The sequence below is a fragment of the Mugil cephalus genome, chromosome 20 (genome assembly GCF_022458985.1).
Source record: "Mugil cephalus isolate CIBA_MC_2020 chromosome 20, CIBA_Mcephalus_1.1, whole genome shotgun sequence".
NCBI classification, from domain to species: Eukaryota; Metazoa; Chordata; class Actinopteri; order Mugiliformes; family Mugilidae; genus Mugil; species Mugil cephalus.
This window is the reverse complement of record NC_061789.1, coordinates 18,446,118-18,466,613: the sequence shown is the minus strand read 5'-3', so window position 1 is coordinate 18,466,613 and position 20,496 is coordinate 18,446,118. Positions and strand designations below refer to the sequence as shown.

The following is a 20,496-nucleotide window of genomic DNA, read 5'->3' as shown; positions in this document are numbered from 1 at the left end:
ACTGGGGAAATATTATGAAAAACATACATAATATGTCCAAGATCAAGTTGCAACCAATTTATTTTTTGCATAACATTAAAACAGATATAACATACGGCACTGTTAGGCAAAAACTTGTGTGTGGTGTAAGGGGTTAAACAACCAAGTGCATAGAAACTCCAACACTGAATGTGGATACATGCAGATGGATATTTGAAAATCGTGCGTGTCACATTATTTAGGCTGCATGAATGAGTGCGGGTCTGATCGCAGTAGCTGCCATAAAAAATCCAAATAAAACACTTACACTGCCTGACCAAAAAAGGTTTTAACAAAGCAAATAGGTATGAGGATCCAATTGGATAAATACTGCACAGGCGATTATCTTTCAGCTGGCAACAAGTTATTTAACACCAACTGATGAAATGAGTGGCTTCTCATTTCTTCAACAACCATGTGGAAAGACTCATCCCGTGGTCGTGGAAGAGATGTAAGTCTGTTTGAGAAGGGTCAAATCATTGGCTGCATCAAGCAGAAACAAGATCTAAGGAGATTAGAGCAGAAACTACTAAAATTGGACTAAGAACTGTCCATCATATCATTAAAAACTGTAAGGATAGTGGGAACCATTGTCTTCAAGGAAGATGAAGCGATGTACCCATCATGTCTAATGTCTACTGTACCAGCCTCTGGGGTTGCTCAGTTGCTCAGGTCTAGGTTGAGCAACATTATGCCCAAAGAATGAGGTCAGCTGACTACCTGAATATAATGAATGACCAGGTTATTCCATCAATGGATTTTTTCTTCCCTGACTGCATCGACATATTCCAGGATGACAATGTCAAAAGTGGACTCAAGTTCAGACTTTGTGCAGTGGTTAGACTCTCCCATCATCAATACAAGATCTTGGTGAAAAATGCAACACGGATGGAAATAAAACTTGTGACATTAGAGAATCTTCTTATCAAAACTGTGCCACAGTGAATACTGCTGTAATCAAAGCTAAAGTCGGTCCAACAAAATTTTAGAGCTTGTGTTTTTTTTTTTTTCTTTTCGTCCAGGCGGTGTACTTTCACATTATGGATTCACTTCTAAGATCAGTCAAACTTTCCATATGGCTCTTACAGCCCTTTCGATTTGACAGATTTTGCTTTCTTTGCCAAGGCGATGCCATCCAGGTGGAGGTTGCGGTTCAGAATGACAGAGCCACAGGTAAGAGCACCAGCGAGGCCGCCAGCAAGGCCGCACGAGAACAAATCTTGACCTGAGGAATGGAAGAATTAAGAGAGATACATTCAGCGGAGTGTGACTTCAAATTCAACACAATGGCTAGAGAATGTGATGCGGCACAGACCTGTCAGGTAGAGGTTCTTCAGGGGAGTCTGAGGTCTCATTGTAGCGCTGAGTTCAGGAGTGAAACGGGCGATGCCATGATCAGCTCCGTAGATCTCACCTTTGGGGGTTCCGATGTAGTGTGTGTTCGTGATGGGGGTCCCAGCATCAATGTACTCAATCTGCATAGAAAAAAAACACATCAACATACAATATATACCTTAAACTTAAGCAACAAAGCCTAATTAGGATTATTTTTGCTATCTGCCAGTTCTTTTCACGGTTAATCCATTTTTCATGTCGTCAACAAATTGTGAGAAAAAAACAGAAAAATATAATTTCTCACAGCACAAAATTGCACTTGTACATGCAAAAAACAGCAAACAGGCAGCAGACAAAGTCACCCAAGAAATGGTACAAGTCACCAAAGGGCTGTTGGGTGTCATGGACTCTTGTTTACATCTCAGTGTGGCAAAAACTACAAGTGAGTATCCTGTGTATGTATCTGGTGAACAGCCTCATGTGGCCTCCAACTATAAATACCTCAATATCATACCAGACTCAACACTCACATACAAAACAAGTGAAACTTGTAGTCAACTGCATGTTGTATACAGTTGCAAGTATGTTGATGAGTGTTTCGTGTGCTCTAATGTCTATTTCTGTTGTTTTTTTTAATGCACTGTATTTCATGTTTCAGGTTGCCTTTTAACATCTGACCAGGAACAGTGGATGAAAACGAGCCTCCTGTCCAGTTCTGGCTCATTAATTATACCTACAATTAATCGTTTATTAATGTGCAGTGTCGCTGACAATAGATAAATAAAGTGATGCTGTTTCAGATGTCTTGTTTTGTCTGACCAATAATTTGAAGCTTGAACAGAACAGGAAGATTACATCAGACAAATTGTGCAAAGATTGAGCTCCAGTAATTTAATGAGACGTCAAGAGTTTAAAATCCCATCAAAGATCAGAAACACCTGTCTCAGTAAGGAAGACAGTTCTGTTTCTGCAGCACTGATTGACTGATTTTGATGCAGAGAGTTTCAGGGTGGAGGAGCAAACAAAGATAAAGGACATAGCATCAGCATATAGATTAGGTGGTTTAAATGGTTAAAATAGTAAATAAGCACCAACCCACACTGCCATACCCTAGAAAATACAGTGAGCATTTCCTCACTACTCATTTATATACTATTGTAAGGTAATGAGAACTTCCTTCACCTTGTCTCTGGTGATCTTAGGGAACACATCCATCACTACCTCCAGAGCACAGTCAATGAAGGTCTGTTTCAGCTCTTTGTAGTCGGGCCCTCTGTTTGTCACTTTGCCGTCCTTCCACTCTTCAAACCATGCGTAGTTGGCAAAACTGACCAGACTCAAAGTGGACTTTCCTGGTGTGAAGAAAACAAAGGAGATAATGTGTGAATAAACAGTTTGTGAATGAACTAATGTTCTCAAATCAAATGCCCTTGGTCACCATGAATCATTTGGCACTTTGCCCTTGAAAGATTCAAATCATTTTAAATCTTTAGGAGTGACAAAAACACAACAACACGTCACAAAACTAACTGTACAAACTTCCTCAGCAGGAGGAATAGGATTCCAGCCTTACTATTGGGTGAGTAATGTGGGGATAGTATTCTGCAAGCTGCATGCCCAGGCTCTAACACATCTGAAGGGTGGAGGGGTAGTGCTGATGCCCCTCTTGTATTCCAGGCCAACTATTCTGAGCTCTTACAGCTGGGTCTCCTGAGTCACTAGAAAGGCCAGTGGCCTCTTATACACTTTGAAGAATGTTGCAGAATGACTCACTGACAAAGGTATTTCTATCTTTTGAGAAGTTGAAAGATAAATGTAACACAGCTTAGTTGCTCTTTTTACTCCCCATGTCTTACTATTCTGAGATGTTTTGTTTTATGATAAAAAGGAAAATCAATAAATACAGGTTAAAAAAAACACATTTGCTGTCTCTGTACCTGGTGATCTCTCCTCCCAGGTAGGATCTTTAGCTGACGGGGAGGCCACAAACAGCACGGGTACATTTTTAGCAGACTCTTCCCTCTTTCCATTCATATATTTCTCCAGTCTGTAAACAAAACGTGCCACTCTGAATTCATGTTAAACGCAGGACCAAAAACAATATTCATAACGGCATCCACTGGATTTAAGTGATCAGTTTACAAAGCATCTTTTGCATTCAATGGGTTTTTGCTTATGAAGTGGTGCAAAACAATGGATGGCTAGAGCCAAAATTCCAAATTCAAGGTTTATAAATTGTAGTTCACAAACCAGTGGATGACATGTGATGGCTAAGTCTGCTTCTACATAGTATATGTTTTTGCATTTCCATTATGGACTATAATTTCTATTGGATGGTTAGTGGCAGCACAAAAAGATAATTCTAAAACGAGTGTTCATACATTTCATCAAAATTGTTTTCTGCAAAGATCCAGTAGTTGTCTGCTTTCAGGCCCAGCTCTTCTTTGGTTCCACTCAGGCCAATGAAAACATTCAGGCCACCATCACCGTTCTTCATCATACTCAGCTGCTTCTGGATGGCTGTAAGACAGGAGAGCCACAGTACAAAACTGTGACACTGTGCACCTTCCCGGCTTACAATCATTAAGCACTTAGTCTCTTCTGACCTGGCATGGCCTGGAGTTCTTTTGGCAGCAGCTTCTGGTAGGTGTTGAAGATCCCAGCGTTTGAGATGACCATAGGAGCGTGGATATGGACTTCCTCCTGACCCTTCATGACGCTCACACCTGAATCCATAAAAGACAAATGCAGTGAATCATCTTTCTGAGATCTGAGTGTGTGTGTAGAAAAACTGAGAAATCCGCACCCACCACAAGCTTCCTTGGCATCATTGAATAAGATGCGGTTGACCGGGGCTCGAACCAGAACGGCTCCCCCAGCCTTCTCAACGATGGGGATCATGTGGTAGGCAATTTCACTGGCGCCACCTTTGGGATACCAGGCTCCATTCAGGTAGTGGCTGACTACTGAAGTGTGCATGGCAAAGCTGGCATCTTTTGGCATGTTGCCTGCACATCGGAGACAGACATTGTGAGTACTGTGCTGAAGAATAATGCGATAACAGCAACAGGACGTCAGCTGAACCCACCGTAGGTGCCAAAGATGTAGGAGAAGACAGCCCTGAGGTCCTTGTTCTCTGTCAGTTCATTGACCACGTCGGTCAGGCTGCGGGACGCCATTTTAAAGAAGAAAGAGAGACGTTTTGCGAGGCCGGTGTAGACCAAGAACTTGGCCAAGGGGGCAGGCCAGAGCTTTAGCATAAGAAGGAGCCAAATCCCCCATGAAGTTTTCTGAAGACAAAACACAGACATAGGTTGCAGTAAACAACAATAGACACTTGAGAGTGAACCAGTTAATTTTCTGTAATATAATATTGATAATTTATGTGTTTTTTCCTAACTACATCTATATTCTGCAGATACACTTTCGACTATCTCATGAAGGTTTAAAACATGCATTATTCTTACTAACGAAATACTTGAGAGAAAGTTCTTGCTTTATCATGATGCAAATGTCAACACATTCTTTTTTAATGAATTCTTTTCGATTTTGACATTGTTTTTTTAAATCCTGCAGCCAGATCTACACTGTGCTTCACTGTTGCAAATTCTTATGTGCAATTATAAAGAAATAAAATATCAACTGAAAACAAAAGATCAGATGCACTAATATGATTCAGGATAAAGAAGATCACGTTCGTTTATCTGTGTGACAAAGCAAAACGCTTTGGTCTCTGCGAAATTGTGTAACACTGCTAATAAAAGAGTTTCCCAGTTAGTCTGACCTTTGCTTTACCACGAAGAGTGACAACATCCACATGGACAATGATACTGAAGTGCAAAGGGGTAAAGGGCATTTCCAAGTTGTGATACTGACTTAAACTCTATTAGACCGAACAAGTGGTCTGACCACCAGCGAAATAGTAGATGGCACAGTTAGTTATGTTGATACATGTCACTGAGTGAAAGCGCCAGATAAGCTTGATTACAAAATAAGCTGTGATGCAACAGAATGTTACCTTGACCAGGCTCAGGTACTCATCGATGGCCTTCTCCTCTCCAGGGAAACACTTCTTCAGCTCCTCGGGGTAGCGAGTCTTGCCGCTGTAGATAGGGTAGCAACGTCTGTTTTCTGGAGGTCCCAGCACAACGTGGTCAAACGGGTTATCCAGAGGCTCCCACTGTAGCTGTCCGTTGGTCATCTGGTCCAGCATGCAGCGAAACGGCTTGTGGTCCAGCAGCTCACCAATGTAGTGGATTCCTGTTGGACAAAGACAGAAACTTTAATTTCATGTTTCATGTGCACATATTCCCACTTCTGATGTTGCTGAAATCAGCATTGTCTTTTCTGATGCAGATTTAAGGAACAAGAGCCACCCTTCTCACCAACATCAAACTCAAAGCCCTTCTCAGTGAATGTGTGGCAGCATCCTCCAGCCCGATCGTGCTGCTCCAGAACCAGGACTTTCTTCCCAACTTTGGCCAGCAGCACAGCAAGTCCAAGTCCACCGATCCCACTGCCGACGATGATAGCGTCCAGGTTGTCGGGTACTTTACTGGCCACAAAACCTAAAAACATGAACACAAAACACCAAAACAACATCACGCCTGTGGCACAACTACAAGAAATCAGACAGCTCCAGAAGCAAATAGGCAAATGTTTAGATCAGATTAATCAATCAGTACTTGGTGTCAATACCAAGAATATTCTTTGTGGTATAATGTTACTATAGATCAAATACTTGTGTTTTTGCAATGATGGAGCTTGTTTTATCAGTAAAATTTTGGGGAATTTTGTAACTGGAAAAACATGTTAACACAACGTATGTGTATGTATGTACAACTTTTTTTTTGTGGTTTTATATTACTCCCTCTAAATTTAAAGAAACACTTACCTTGCACGTTATTGGACAAACTACCATGACCTTAAAAGCTGTTTTCTGTTGTGCAATCCATAAGACTGGCAGAAGTCAACATATTATGATATGCATGAATTTTTCAAGTCAAAAGTTCATTTCAAACGAACAAATAAATAACTCACCTTGCTTCAACACTTTATTTTTTTCTTTCGTGTCGTGAACCATCTTTTTCAACGGTTCACGAGTGTCCCTCTCAAAGGGGTTCGGCCCGGACCCGCTGAAGACATATTTTAATATAAACAGGACCAGAACGACGCAAACAATCGACAAGACGAGCGACATTGTCACAGTTGAGAACAGGTGACAGAAACCGAAGTCCTTTTCTCTTTGTCCACGCTTCCTTGTTATGTCCACAAAGACCCCGCCCCCCAACTCAATTGCTAAAGCTGGCCAATTACAGCATTGCTTTTAGAAACACCAGGCTTGCTGCGACCAATCAACGAATGGAGAAATTAAACTTGGTTTCAGACATCGTGTTAGAAGGTTTTTATTGACGTACTGATGCAATTAGTTGCATATCTTTTTTTATTCATTTTTTTTATATTATAATAATGAAGTAGAATATCATCCAGTATGTAAACCAACACATCATGTGCAACTCGCTAAAATTTAAATAATGGTTATATTTGAAAATATGCTGACGTGAATCCCAAATAAAATACAGTACTGCAAATCAACTGACTGCATAGAGATGCATCTGGATATATCATGAAGCCAAAATTTACTTAAGTGTTCACTAACAAAACTACTTTATTAACCAAATGAGAATTACACTGAAATTGTTGTTGTTGTTCTGAGATAGTGGAGTAATTGACCATTTATGTCACTTTAGAGAATATGCTGTTTCAGGTAATTTCCAAGATTTTCCAAGGGAAGATTTTTGCGTAATTGTCATAAAATGAGGAGGAGATAAGAAAGGTCAAGATAAGCAAAGAGAACCACCTACTGCTTCATAATCTTCAGGCTTGAAGCAAGATAGCAACGCTGACAGAAATGATTTACACTTACAGAGAAAGTATTGTGAAAAATATGAAGGACACACTATGTTTCAAGTTGTAACCATTTTATTGCTTGTACCCTTAGACTTTATATCAAAACTGAAAAAAAAAAAAAAAAAATTTGGCTTTATTAGGCAGAGTTAAGTGCATAGATGACAAAGAAGTTCCAACATTGCAAGTGTCTCACAAAATGGTTTTATAATATTGTAGATGAGTGCAGGATCAGTGTTGCTTGTTTCTTCCTGTTAAAAGGAAGTTTTTCTTGCCATCGGCACCTTCACGCTTGATCTGGAGCTTTCAGGCCGGTTTTTATAAAGTGTTTGAGAGAGTTTGTATTGTTATTGATACTTTTAACTGAATTGTTACTTAATCCAATTCACGTTAAACAAGCACAGGTATGAAAGTTAAGACAGAGAGCTTAGTGCTGCATGAGCTGGCTCTGAAAAGTTCCGCTTAGCATTACTGACTCATCTGTGGCATCTGTCACACTTACAGTATGACTCTGAGCTCCAATATTGCAGTACAGTTGTGTTTAATTGCAAGATATAAGCGTCACTCAGCTGAATGTTGTTAGTCCCCTTTCAATTTGTCGTTCATAAATTTGATCCTCTTCGCTAAGCCGATGGCATCTAGGTGGAGGTTGCGGTTCAGAATGACCGAGCCACAGGTGAGAGCTCCAGCGAGGGCGCCAGCAAAACCGCACACAAACACATCTTGACCTGAGGAACGGAAGAATGAAGCGTGACACGTTCAGCGGAGTGTGACTTCAAATTCAGCGCAATGACTGGAGGACGTGATGTGGCACAGACCTGTCAGGTAGAGGTTCTTCAGGGGAGTCTGAGGTCTCACTGTAGCGTTGAGTTCAGGGCTGAAACGGGCGATGCCATGATCAGCTCCGTAGATCTCCCCTTTGGGGGCTCCAATGTAGTGTGTGTTCGTGATGGGGGTCCCAGCATCAACAAACTCAATCTGCACAGAAGAAACAAGCATCAATATACAATACATCTGTCAAGATTTTCAGTCATTCAGGTTATGCTTTATCTAATAAACAAATCCAAGAAAAGGTAGCTGGATTAGTTTGAATCTCATTGAAGATGTGTCACCATTCATCCAAGAAGCTTATTCTTCTGTAAATAATAAGTGGGGAGTTGAGGGTTTTATTAGGAACAATAGTGGGTGGTGTCCACCTGGAACTCCAGTGACTAGGGTCCATTAGGAAACCAATACTCACCTTCAGTTACGGAAATTCAGATTAATCCAGTCATCTCCTATTTTCGCACAATTAGAGGTTCTCTAACAATTCATCGATAGTCAGAAACTTCAGACTCCTGGTGTGAACTGGGTAAAATAATTTGGGGACAGGTGTTAAGACCATGCTAAAAGTGGTGTGTCAGTCCACCTCCCCAGTTCACAGAGGGATTTTCCAGTTTTACACTTACACACATACATGCAGAAAGAAAATCTTTGAGTAAAACGTTCGTAAACTGGTCATCTAAATCCTTTATAGGCACTGATTTAATGGTCACAAACGTCTCTCCACGAATGGGAGGAGTCTGTTTATCAGAAATTAGATTTTCAAAAAAAAAAAGAGAGAGAATTTTAGGACAAGAATATGAAAATATTCCTGCATGATGTCCAGTACCTTAATGAGACATCATGAGTCTAAAAAACCCCAAGAGCCAGGCAGGACTTAGGGTTTTAACCCCAGGCAGTGTCTCTGTATATATACTATTGTAAGGTAATGAGAAGTGGGACTTCCTTCACCTTGTCTCTGGTGATCTTAGGGAACACATCCATCACCACCTCCAGAACAGAGTCAATGAATATCTGTTTCAGCTCTTTGTAGTCGCCCCCTCTGTTTGTCACTTTGCCGTCCTTCCACTCCTCGAACCATGCGTAGTTGGCAAAACTGACCAGACTCAAAGTGGACTTTCCTGGTGTCAAGAAAAGGAAGGACAATTTTTGTAAGAACAAAAAAAAAAAACTTGGGTCAAGTGAGGGGTCTTTCTAAACCCATTTCTGTACCAGGTGATCTCTCCTCCCAGGTAGGATCTTTAGCTGATGGAGAGGCCACAAACAGCAGGGGGACTTTTTTGGCAGACTCTTCCCTCTCTCCATTCAGGTACTTCTCCACGCTGTAAAGAAAACACACAATTTGGTGAATTCACAACAATACGGAACAAAATCTACAAAAACTGTATTCCAGCAGCACACAGTAAACCTGTGACATGCTCAACAAGAATATACTGAATTTAATATATAAACTCTATGAGGGATCCTCCACTGGGGATAAATGGTCAGTTTGCATAACATCTTAGTGCTATTGTATAAAGTAAGTGGACCTATCTCTGGCCTGCGGGTAACAACTCCATCAGTGAAAAAGGAATTAATATTGTCAAGTCTATAAGAAAATGAACCTACAATTAATTTTTATGACATTAGGAAACCTTTTCCATGTGAGTTTATGATCTCAGTTGCTAATTTCAAGTAGTCTTCAATATGGAAAGATCACATTTAAAGTGAAATTGAGCTCATCTCCAGGCTTCTCCCTTTTATCTAAGTTTACAGGCAGCAAAACACAAAGCGATCTAATAGAAAGGAAATAGTTGGATGTAATCATAATAGAAAATGAATGGTACATACAGTTCATCAAAATTGTTCTCTGTGAAGATCCAGTAGTTGTCTGCTTTAAGGCCCAGCTCTTCTTTGGTACCATTCAGACCCAGGAAGACACTCAGACCGCCTTCACCGTTCTTCATCATACTCAGCTGCTCCTGGATGGCTGTAAGGCAGGAGAGCCACAGCATACAGACATTTAAAAGTAATTTAAAAGGGGTGAGTCAATCTTCTCATTAGAACAGAAATGAATATCATGATGCACTTTCACCGCTTACAAATAAAGCTAATCATCATCAGCATATCAGCAGAGATTAATTAATAAGTTTTATAACTGTTTAATCCATCTCTGATGATTCGTAATCTCTTTCCAGTCTTTCAAATGTGAGGCTGCATTATCTGTTCTTGCACACTAGAATTGTGAGTTGGCTGGTTGGTCAGAAAAAAATATATACACAAATATGTTAACTAATTACTTAAAATAATTCTTGACCATAAATGAAAATAATTATTAGTTCCTTCTGACCTGGCATGGCCTGGAGTTCTTTTGGTAGCAGCTTCTGGTAGGTGTTGAAGATCCCAGCGTTTGAGATGACCATAGGAGTGTGGATATGGACTTCCTCCTGACCCTTCATGACGCTCACACCTGAAACCGTAAAAGACAAATGCGGTGAATTATCTCTCTGGGATCTGAATGATGTGAGTGTGTGTGTAGAAAAACTGAGAAACCACACCCACCACAAGCTTCCTTGGCATCATTGAATAAGATGCGGTTGACCGGGGCTCGAACCAGAACGGCTCCCCCAGCCTTCTCAACGATGGGGATCATGTGGTAGGCAATTTCACTGGCGCCACCTTTGGGATACCAGGCCCCATTCAGGTAGTGGGTGACCAGCAAACTGTGCATGGAAAAGCTGGCATCTTTTGGCATGTTGCCTGCACATCGGAGACAGACATTGTGAGCACTGTGCTGAAGAATAATGTGATAACAGCAACAGGACGTCAGCTGAACCCACCATAGGTGCCAAAGATGTAGGAGAAGACAGCCCTGAGGTCCTTGTTCTCTGTCAGTTCATTGACCACGTCGGTCAGGCTGCGGGACGCCATTTTAAAGAAGAAAGAGAGACGTTTTGCGAGGCCGGTGTAGACCAAGAACTTGGCCAAGGGGGCAGGCCAGAGCTTTAGCACAGCAAGGAGCCAAATGCCTCGTCCAGTTTTCTGCAGACGAAACACACAGTGACGATTGGTCAATGGGAGATTCATTTGGATAAAACAAGCAGGGCTACCTTGACCAGCCTCAGGTTCTCATTAATGGCCTTCTTGCCAGTTAGTCTGACCTTTGCTTGATGTTTCTTACCATGACAAGAAACGTCGACAGAAATCTAGACAACTGCACTAAAGTGAAATGGGGCAAAGGGCATTACTAAGCTATGATACTGACTTAAACCACGAGTGAAATAATAGATGACTCAGTTTGTTATGTTGCTACATGTCACTGAGTGAAATCATCAGATAAGCTTGATTACAAAATAAACTGAGGGTACAGAATGTTACCTTGACTAGGCTCAGGTACTCATCGATGGCCTTCTCCTCTCCAGGGAAACACTTCTTCAGCTCCTCGGGGTAGCGAGTCCTGCCACTGTAGATAGGGTAGCAACGTCTGTTGTCTGGAGGTCCCAGCACAACTTGGTCAAACGGGTTTTCCAGAGGCTCCCACTGTAGCTGTCCATTGGTCATCTGGTCCAGCATGCAGCGAAAAGGCTTGTGGTCCAACAGGTCACCGATGTAGTGGATTCCTGTTGGACAAAGACAATAAACGTGACTGACAATCTAAATTGACAAGATACACAATTTCATGATCAGTGTGGAAATCCTCATATTTCATCACACTAAATCACACAGAGATGGTTTCAAAATTTCGAAAGCAAGGAACTCTTCTCACCAACATCAAACTCAAAGCCCTTCTCAGTGAATGTGTGGCAGCATCCTCCAGCCCGATCGTGCTGCTCCAGAACCAGGACTTTCTTCCCAACTTTGGCCAGCAGCACAGCAAGTCCGAGTCCACCGATCCCACTGCCGATGATGATGGCGTCCAGGTTGTCGGGTACTTTACTGGCCACAAAACCTAAAAATGTGAGAATACCATATTACATACATTCAGATAGCTAGGAATATTTGGAATTCAGGAATAAAGAAACACATTTTTGTTTAAAATGAGGTGTTGGTAGTTTCACTAATAAAACTGCAGACATTCAGCTATTATAAATGTCCAAGAATCCAGGGAAATACTTGAAATACTTCAGTTTTCTTATCCTTCAAGAATCTTTCCATTGCCTAACTGTTACATTTTTTTTACACAACAATGAGTTGAGTACATCTGACAGACTTTTTCTTATTTATTTATTACTTGGAAATTGAATGATATTACCAATCATTTGTTGCACAATACTTGCACAAGAAAGCATTATGCCATCCCTCTGCTCAACTCTGAGCCTTAACTGGACTTTCAAGTATAACCGCGCCTGCACTTTATTGACACAACTGTCATAGTTTAAATGCATGAATTTACGAACTTCCCCGTTTTAAGTTTAAGTTTGCATTTCAAGTTAACATTTTAAATTTGATTTTATTCTATTTTATGGTATGCTGTTTTATTTTTCTCAGTTATACATTTATAATTATACTTGTTTTTACCTTGTGTGCTGTATGTAACCATTACTGTCTGTTTTTTTCCTACTGGCTGCAGACACAAAAACACACCATTGTGCATTGTTCAACTTAAATGTAGAACTGTGCATGTGACAATATATATATATAATTTACTTCTTCACTGACAGCTGACCTTGCACATACTTCAACAGTTCACTACCGAGTGATCCACTTTAAAGCGACATCCAACATATCACGCTCTGCAGGATTTTCAGTTCAATTTTTAGTTAAATTTAAGACTCACCTTGCTTCAACACTTTATTTTTCTCTTTCTTTTCGAAAACCTTCTTTTTCAACGGTTCGCGAGTGTCCGTGTCAAAGGGGTTCGGTCCGGACTTTCTGAAGACATATTTTAATATGAACAGAACCAAAACGACGAACACAATCGGAACAAGGAGCGACATTGTCACAGTTTATCGGCCATGAAAGGAAGTGTAATCTCTGCTCTCTCCCTGGGCGCATACTTCCTCGTTATGCTCCGCCTACATACCGCACAGTGATGAAACAGACCAATTAGAGCCTTTCTTTAGGCAGGGTCAGGCTATTATGACCAATCAACGTCGTGTCAGGTTCAATGTGAGAGTGACATCTGAAAGAATATGGAACGTGTGCGTTTCATAATTTAAAGGTAAAGATAAATTTGACCTCGTGTCCAATGTACATGTCTTCTATAAGAACATTATTAAACCCTAATTTTTAAAACAAAAATCAAAATACTAGTAGTAATTCACGAGTAATAACACGCTTTCACAATTATATTTAAAACTAAATTTAACTTAGTTTATCTTATTATCCTATTATTACTTAAGGACATTTTTTAAATACTAAAATATTTTTCAAAATATTGTCTTGACCCAATTTTGTTTTGAAATTTCCTAGAATTTCTTTTAGTTGAATACTGTAATGAGACAACCAAAGTCATGTTATTAAACCCAACTCTGACATTACCTCTTATGACACAACGTACCCAAGCACCTCACACCAACTTCTAGATTTTATTTTTATTTTCTCAAAAGAAAAACAAAAAAATCACTTGCATCTTCACATTCACTTCCTGCATCATCACCGCAGATCCATTTTTTTTTTTTTTTTAAACCACTGTTCGAAAACAGAACCAACATTATACATAAGAAACACTTTGTTTGGGACATTTCCCCAGGGATCATCATCCTGTGTAGACTGCTGTTCACGGCTCCAGCTCCAACATCCACCTGGAACCTTCACCTACTGATGGCACCTGTATGATCAGACTCAATATGCTGAATTGGGTGAAATATTTCACGTGGACTTGTTGCATGTTATTAATGATGTTATTTCATCAGTTCGGAGAAACCCCACCACAACCATGCATTTATACAGCAAATAATCAAACATGCCGCCAACTGTTTAAGTTACTATATGGCTTGATGTTTTTATTCCATAAATCCATCCTGTATGATTCCATTAAGAAATAATGAGCTCGAAAAGTCTTTAAAAAAAAGACCTCACATCCTTTGGATTTCTGATTTTCCCCTGAGGCCTTGAAGAGTTTTTGGGAATATAAGTCAACGTTAGTGGGATCATAAGAATAGACGGTGCAACTGAGGCCCAATTAAATCAAGATCTGCTGTAGTAAATCTTATCACTGCTGATGTGTCTAGTCAACATGGCAGAATGCGGTCAGACTGTCTGAAGCAGTCCCACCTTATCAGAAGGGATTCTTGTCTCCAACTTACGCCTAATCAGCCTGTGTTGTAAGGTTTCTTTTGTTAGTGCAGCAAGCTGGGGAGGAGGTTGATGAAAACTAATATAGATGAGAGCGACTCCAGGAGATGAACGTAAACTCTCCATGACAGCTAGAACAGAGGGTGATGAGCAAAATAAAAAAAAAAGACACGGTGTCAAGCTTGACAAGAAAACTCTTAACAGAAGCCCTTTTTCTTGTGTCCACGTTTGGTATTTATTACCTCATCTTTTTGAGCCTTTTCCTCATTTAAAATATTTTTCGATCATTTTCCTTTTTTATCTCTAAAATGTAAGGATGACAGTTTTATTTTAATTGCAAAAAGAACTTCTGACATTTAGGAATAAAATGAAACAGTAGGTTCTAGTCTGTTGGTGTTAGGGCATAATCCGCAGCTCTGATGTTTCACATATTTACATGTAATGTATGTTGTGTGGGTATGCCAACAGTGAATGTTTGGTATCCAGAAATCTGTGCAAACTGTTCTTGTGTGTAAGTGTGTTTGGTACAATCAAGACAGCTTTCAGATGTAATACAGTTGTTTTGGATGGTAACTACAATGGCTTAAGGTCCGCGTGATCGAGGGAGGAGGAAGAGCTGAATACTCTTCCTGCCTCCCTGCCTGGCAGCAGTAGTGCAGGTCAAAGTTCAAAAGGTCAAAAAGTAAAAATGGGCGGTGGTTTTCCTTTCCTAAAGCAGGAAGTCATCAGTCCATCTGTCAGGTGTTCAGTGCGGTCTCCTGGTCTGTTGGTGACACTTGCTTAGGGCTTTTAAGGACGTCACTGCAGAACCAACCCGACCTGAGAAAGAAGCAGAGCGTTCACCACGTTAAACTCATCGGACGTTAAGATCCCTCGAATACCTCACTTAAGTGTGTGATGCTATAACTATAACATGATACTATAACGTGAAGAATAATTATTATTCCATACAATAGGTAGAAAAAGAATTAGTTTTGCACCTTTTCTGACCCCATGCTGGGACACTTCCAATTGTACAGGTAATACTGTAGATTCCCGTCACCGATGCCGAACTTAAGCTTCTCCAAGAAAGTCTTGTTTTCCATTAGATCCAGTGCATTAAAGACATCAAATCCTTTCTGGATAGAGAAATAACAAATCAACATTAGCTTCGTGTGACTGCACATCTTACCAACACACATCCTTTAAAAAGCAGGAACACTCACCGATTTGGCCAGAATGAGGGCGTCGGACATCAGGTCGAGCAGGGGGGTGGTGGTGTGCACGTTGTAGAAGGAGTACGCTGCTTTTAGACTACGGTGCACAGGGTGATTCATTATAGTAGAGGGCAGTGTGTAGAAACTCAGGAAATCCGTCACTTTGCCGTCGTTCTGTCAAGAGGACAACGCAACCCTTACAGTGTTGTTCTGTGTATCTGAGTCTAAAAACATTGTCTCTGCTCAAATTTTCTCAGGAATATCCTTTACCTCCACCAGGTAAGTGTCGATAATGTTCTCCCGAGGCAGCAACCAGTGCGCCACCTCTTCCTGGTTCATGACGGGCGCCAGGTTGAACTGGCTCAAGTACTCACGGAGGAGGCGATGCACCACTGGCACATCCTTCTTGGTCATCGGCCGCAGACCAGAAGTCTTCGGGGCCTGACAGAGAGAAAACAGGTAAGAGGAGATAAATGATATACCGGAAGAAAAGGCCCTTTCTAATACGATTGGTGCAAAATGTGTGAAATTTACCAACCTCAGGCAAGCGGTACAACTTCATGGTGCGCTGCATAGTCATGTTCCTGCTCAGATGGGAGAACTTCACCTCGATTAGTTTGCGTGGGTTCAGAGACCGATGCCAGTACCTGGGCAAGGAAATATTATCGAGTAAATAACAATGCAGCTGTTAAGAACACAGGGTGTTTGTCTCTGTCAGACCCACCTGCACGTGCCCACAGGTTTAGGCAGTACCACTCCAGCAGTGTACACTGCCTGGAAGATGCCCTGCAGGTTGACCCGTCTGGTGATCTCTCTGATCAGAACTGGAGCGACTCGCTTGGAGCGAAGCTTCTTGTGGACGCACAGGAAATTAATCTCAACCATTTTCTTGTCTCTGAAACCCAAGAAAAACAGTCATGTCAGAATAAATACTGAATACCATTTACATTTCTAATCACAGCATATTACATTTGTATATTTTGCAGATACCCATTAGCAATGAAATTTCCAGTGGTTTTGTGATTTCAGTCTATTAATTTGATAGTATTTTTCATCAAACTATCTTCTGTGATCGGACTTCATAAAGGCAGTCGTGTAACTTTGACAATAAAGACTGATCAGAGACTTAGGCTGTGCTGTTGTGCCTACTTACATGTCATAGATCTGGATGGTGGCAGGAATGGCACTGATGAAGCCAACCAGCTTCTGGTTGGAGTTAACCCTCACTCCACAATGCCACTGAGGCAACCAGCCAGGGGGCCGCAGAGCCCTGAGAAAATCAAATGCAACAGAGCACTCTGTAAGAAGTTTACTGGACTGAATACGCTTAAAACGTTTACCATTTTAATTTAACATCACAAGCAGGTGTCAAACTGAAAAAGTGAAATTCTGAGAAATTACCAAAGCAAGAACTCAGGAGAGTAGTCAAATCTGAACATGTTGTCATCATCTTCCACATAGTTCTCATTGAGAAGGGTGTAGAGCTCTTTGAGCTGGATTTAGAAAGAAAAAAAAAACAAGATCATCACTTTATTATCTTACATAGTAATACTGTAACTGTGACCCAAAAACAGACTTGTTAGAATATGCAGTCATTTAAATGACACCAAGATGAACACTGGCTAAGAATAATGTCTTTCAGTAAAAATCTATGTTCTGGTGTCTGTTTACTTCACAACACACTAATGCTCTTCCAATCAAACTCATCAGCTACAGGGTAAAGGTGTTTACTAGAAATTATGTTGTACATCCACAATTAAAAGACCAATGTTGTATTATAACAAGTAAGATTTTGATATCATATCCTTTGTTTCAAAAGTCTTACCAAAATGGGGAAATAAAGCTAGCTGTAGACTTTTATAGTTGAGCTGCACTCTAACAAAAAACATCAAATCAGGACAATAGTAAATGAAGGACATGTTTTATACACCGTCTTACCACAGCAGCGTTCCCCAGGTCGAGGGTATCCCAGCTGAAGCCCTGTGGGAGGCTGTATGGCTCCTCTCGAATGTGGTCTTTGTCAGGTTCAATGGAGCCGTGTGATGTCACAGTCTCACCTAAGGGAAAGTAAAGAAACATAGTTTGTGGTGTGTAGCTCAAAAACCTGCGATTACTGAAAGCAGTGACTTAAATCATACCTAGCTTGGGTACAGGTTGTGTGTCCCAGAACTGATAACTCCTTCGAGTCGCCTCCTCCATGGTTTTGGCTGGACCTTGGCCAACAGAGAACAGCTCAATGGCCTTTTGGATCTCCTGTAGCTTATCAGCTGGCAATGAATTCACCTATTTGGAAAGTTAATTATAAAGTACTTAATTAAAATAAGAGGGCAGAGGAAAAAAACAACCATATTTAATAGAACAAAATTATGCTCCCACTGCAAAACGACATGTGTTCCATCCTAAAGCACCCCTCTGTATTACGAACCTTGGCTAGGGGATCCTGGGCAGGTTCTGTGGCACCAGATTTCTTCTTCTTTTTCTGCTTCTTTTTCTTCTTCTTGGCGCCAGTGTCATCACCCAGACCCCTGTCACTAGAACAAGTCAGAAAAAATAAAGGAATGGATAAACTTCTGTCCCAAAGGAAAAGCAGGTTCTGGTCGAAAAGAATTATTTTTTTTTAAAATCTAACCAGACATTTGTTTAAACTGAGTTACAAAGATTTTTAAAGCTGTGTTAAAATTATATCCTTGTTAATAATTGTTAATATGTTAAAACCGTAGCGTCCCCTTTAAACTAGGAAAAAGAAACACATATGAATCTGCAGCCATCTACAAAATCTTATGAGTGTTTCCAGAGTCCAAGGACACATATTTAAATGTCATGTTCTCTCTGAAAGTCAATCTAAAAACTACAGGTTTCAGTAATACAAAACAAACAGTAAATCCATTCAATTGTATGCCAATAATAACATCTCCACATATGTAGATCCTGGATACCAAACTCCTACATAGGTTCATATTTACATAGCACACTTCTGTGTTTGTTGGGAAAGCTAAATGAGTTTAAGATCCTCCTCTCGCCAACAGACTACCATGGCTGCTTTGGCTGCTTGTTTAAACTGAATATCAGGTGAAGCTTTAAGGCAGGTAAGTCTATCAGCTAAAAAACAAAACAAAAAACAAAACAAAACACGCCATAAAGTCAGAAGAAACTTGCCCGTTTCTCGCAATTTTATGACCCACGACTTCATAACCAGTTGTTTGCTGGTACTGAGAAACAAGAATCAAAGGCAAACAGAACTGAAGGGATTCGAGGATTGTCCTTTAAAACCTCATATGTCATAGTCTCAGGTTTTTGATCAGCTGGAACCTGAGAAGCCACACACTTCCATACATCTCATCCTTTGGCCTAAGAAAGACAGCATACTTACAGGGGATAATCTCATTAGTGTCCAAGAGAGTAGAGAGGCCAAGCACTGGCCTGTATCTGTAACACTAGCACAGATGGCCAATCACATGACCTCTGGAAGAGAAGTCTGTAGTATCTTCGCGTGTATACATGTATGCAGAAAAGCTCAGTGACCGGGACAATGGTCGACACAACATTCAATAGTGTGTTCTCCAGGCTTCCATTTCGACAGAATAGGACGGGGAACAGCCAGAACCATTCTTTGTTTCTGTGTTTGGTTGGGGGGAGGGATAATATGCTACCGGCTAAAAAGTGAAGCTCACATTTGCTTGGCTTCATTCAATAGACAGGGTCAATCCATTTCTGTTGCAGATTTCTGTAAGTTTATTCTTATATCTCATACTAGTAAGAAATCTAAAACGGGTCAATTCCGTCTATGTTCTTGCAACTCATTATCACATCAAAGTCATAACTTGTGGAGAAATAGACGCTGTGACTATAAAATTATGGACCACAGCCTCACAGAAGAATTTCATTCACTCAATTTGCTTGAATAAACAGAGACGCGAGGACCTGTAGGTTAATATTCTCATTTGTGTAACCGCTTGGTAAACATCAAGAGAAGCCGATGTCAAGCAATGCAGGTATTTCATCAAAGCCTATTTGCTGGTAAGAGCTCATCAGAGCTATGCTCCCTCGGGATCTTAGATATTTCAGCGATTCAAGAGGGATTCAAATCTCCACGCTACCTGCAGTCGACGGGGCTAACCGATTAATAAATCACATTCAAAACAATTTTGCAGCAGCATCCACGCTATCTTGTTTCACTTTTGATTTTGCATCGCATTTATGGACAAAAGGGGGTTGACAGCTACATTAGCATGCAAGCTAACGAGCTAAATGTCAACTGAAGTTGACATGAATTGCATCTGTAACAGACAGCCAGCAACGGCATGTGAACACTACATGAAGCTGTCAACTTGATTTAAAAAAAGAGGGCTTTTAAGTTGCAAAACTGGCATAACGTGTATTTTATTTAAAGATTAGCTTTCAAGCGCACTTTGGCTTTTCTTCTAACGTTACCCCCATACTACGCCTTGCTATCGCAGCTAAAGGGAAGCGATACTCAAACCCGCCCACCCGAGCAACACCACAGACCTCCACCAATCAGGTGAGAGAATTGACAGGCAAACGGCGTTTCTAACCAACAGGATCAAAGCAAGTGGGCTGGCCTGTGCCCAAGGATGGCTGTCTATCTGTGAGTGCTCGACAGGCTTTTTTTTTTTTGCTTTGCTAAATTACACAGCTACGTGACACATTTTTTCACCGCCGTGCTCGTCAACCTGCCTCCTTACCCATCGTCAAAGTGGTGCTCTTCATTTTCACAGTCGCTGCAGTGTCCGTGGTCCTCTACATCTTCTTTCTCCGGCAGCGGTGCTGTCTCATTCTCATCCGCCATCTTCAACCAGGAAATGAGGAGCCACCGCGTGCGCTGTACGTCTTTAAACCTCTCTCGATCCTATTGGCTCAGAGCGATGACGGAAACGTCCTCAATGCTGCTTTCAGAGTTGGCTTCCAAATATTTAGAAGTGGAACAAAGAGACTTTTAATGGATTCGCCACGACTTATAGTTTTGAGGCTCCCTTAAATTTGC

The 20,496-nt window shown here is 40.9% G+C and overlaps 3 protein-coding genes across 3 annotated transcripts; all 3 read right to left on the bottom strand.

Moving 5' to 3' along the window:
- Nucleotides 1-42: 42 nt before the first annotated feature.
- LOC124997817 (all-trans-retinol 13,14-reductase-like) lies at nucleotides 43-6,608 on the bottom strand. Its single transcript, XM_047571823.1, has 11 exons — nucleotides 6,394-6,608; nucleotides 5,739-5,921; nucleotides 5,372-5,613; nucleotides 4,442-4,643; nucleotides 4,164-4,361; nucleotides 3,960-4,079; nucleotides 3,735-3,873; nucleotides 3,291-3,400; nucleotides 2,536-2,705; nucleotides 1,334-1,493; nucleotides 43-1,243 (listed from the first exon to the last, which is right to left on the bottom strand). The coding sequence occupies exons 1-11, from the start codon at nucleotides 6,551-6,553 to the stop codon at nucleotides 1,101-1,103; spliced, it is 1,827 nt and encodes a 608-aa protein (XP_047427779.1). The 5' UTR covers nucleotides 6,554-6,608; the 3' UTR covers nucleotides 43-1,100.
- Nucleotides 6,609-7,317: 709 nt separating this feature from the next.
- On the bottom strand, nucleotides 7,318-13,055 carry LOC124997816 (all-trans-retinol 13,14-reductase-like). The gene is made up of 11 exons (XM_047571821.1): nucleotides 12,839-13,055; nucleotides 11,828-12,010; nucleotides 11,440-11,681; nucleotides 10,902-11,103; nucleotides 10,624-10,821; nucleotides 10,412-10,531; nucleotides 9,913-10,051; nucleotides 9,295-9,404; nucleotides 9,034-9,203; nucleotides 8,079-8,238; nucleotides 7,318-7,988 (listed from the first exon to the last, which is right to left on the bottom strand). The coding sequence occupies exons 1-11, from the start codon at nucleotides 12,996-12,998 to the stop codon at nucleotides 7,840-7,842; spliced, it is 1,833 nt and encodes a 610-aa protein (XP_047427777.1). The 5' UTR covers nucleotides 12,999-13,055; the 3' UTR covers nucleotides 7,318-7,839.
- A 520-nt stretch (nucleotides 13,056-13,575) lies between these two features.
- nmt1a (N-myristoyltransferase 1a) lies at nucleotides 13,576-20,352 on the bottom strand. Its single transcript, XM_047572104.1, has 12 exons — nucleotides 20,198-20,352; nucleotides 17,920-18,025; nucleotides 17,633-17,777; nucleotides 17,433-17,551; nucleotides 16,896-16,987; nucleotides 16,648-16,764; nucleotides 16,219-16,389; nucleotides 16,033-16,141; nucleotides 15,765-15,935; nucleotides 15,504-15,668; nucleotides 15,279-15,416; nucleotides 13,576-15,117 (listed from the first exon to the last, which is right to left on the bottom strand). Exons 1-12 carry the CDS (start codon nucleotides 20,299-20,301, stop codon nucleotides 15,097-15,099), a joined length of 1,458 nt encoding a protein of 485 aa, XP_047428060.1. The 5' UTR covers nucleotides 20,302-20,352; the 3' UTR covers nucleotides 13,576-15,096.
- Nucleotides 20,353-20,496: the final 144 nt, after the last annotated feature.

Bases quoted from the DNA above. Each gene is read 5' to 3' on its own strand.
- nmt1a (XM_047572104.1), bottom strand. From the start codon at position 20,301: ATGGCGGATGAGAATGAGACAGCACCGCTGCCGGAGAAAGAAGATGTA. The intron at 15,936-16,032 runs GTTGGTAAATTT...TCTCTCTGTCAG, and splicing joins AGTTGTACCGCTTGCCTGAG to GCCCCGAAGACTTCTGGTCT. The intron at 15,669-15,764 runs GTAAAGGATATT...TCCTCTTGACAG, and splicing joins TCGACACTTACCTGGTGGAG to AACGACGGCAAAGTGACGGA.
- LOC124997816 (XM_047571821.1), bottom strand. From the start codon at position 12,998: ATGTCGCTCCTTGTTCCGATTGTGTTCGTCGTTTTGGTTCTGTTCATA. The intron at 11,682-11,827 runs GTGAGAAGAGTT...TTTGTCCAACAG, and splicing joins GGGCTTTGAGTTTGATGTTG to GAATCCACTACATCGGTGAC. The intron at 10,532-10,623 runs GTGGGTGTGGTT...TTACGGTTTCAG, and splicing joins TGATGCCAAGGAAGCTTGTG to GTGTGAGCGTCATGAAGGGT.
- LOC124997817 (XM_047571823.1), bottom strand. From the start codon at position 6,553: ATGTCGCTCGTCTTGTCGATTGTTTGCGTCGTTCTGGTCCTGTTTATA. The intron at 5,922-6,393 runs GTGAGTTATTTA...TCATGTTTTTAG, and splicing joins AAATAAAGTGTTGAAGCAAG to GTTTTGTGGCCAGTAAAGTA. The intron at 3,401-3,734 runs GTATGAACACTC...TTTTGTTTACAG, and splicing joins GAAAACAATTTTGATGAAAT to ACTGGAGAAATATATGAATG.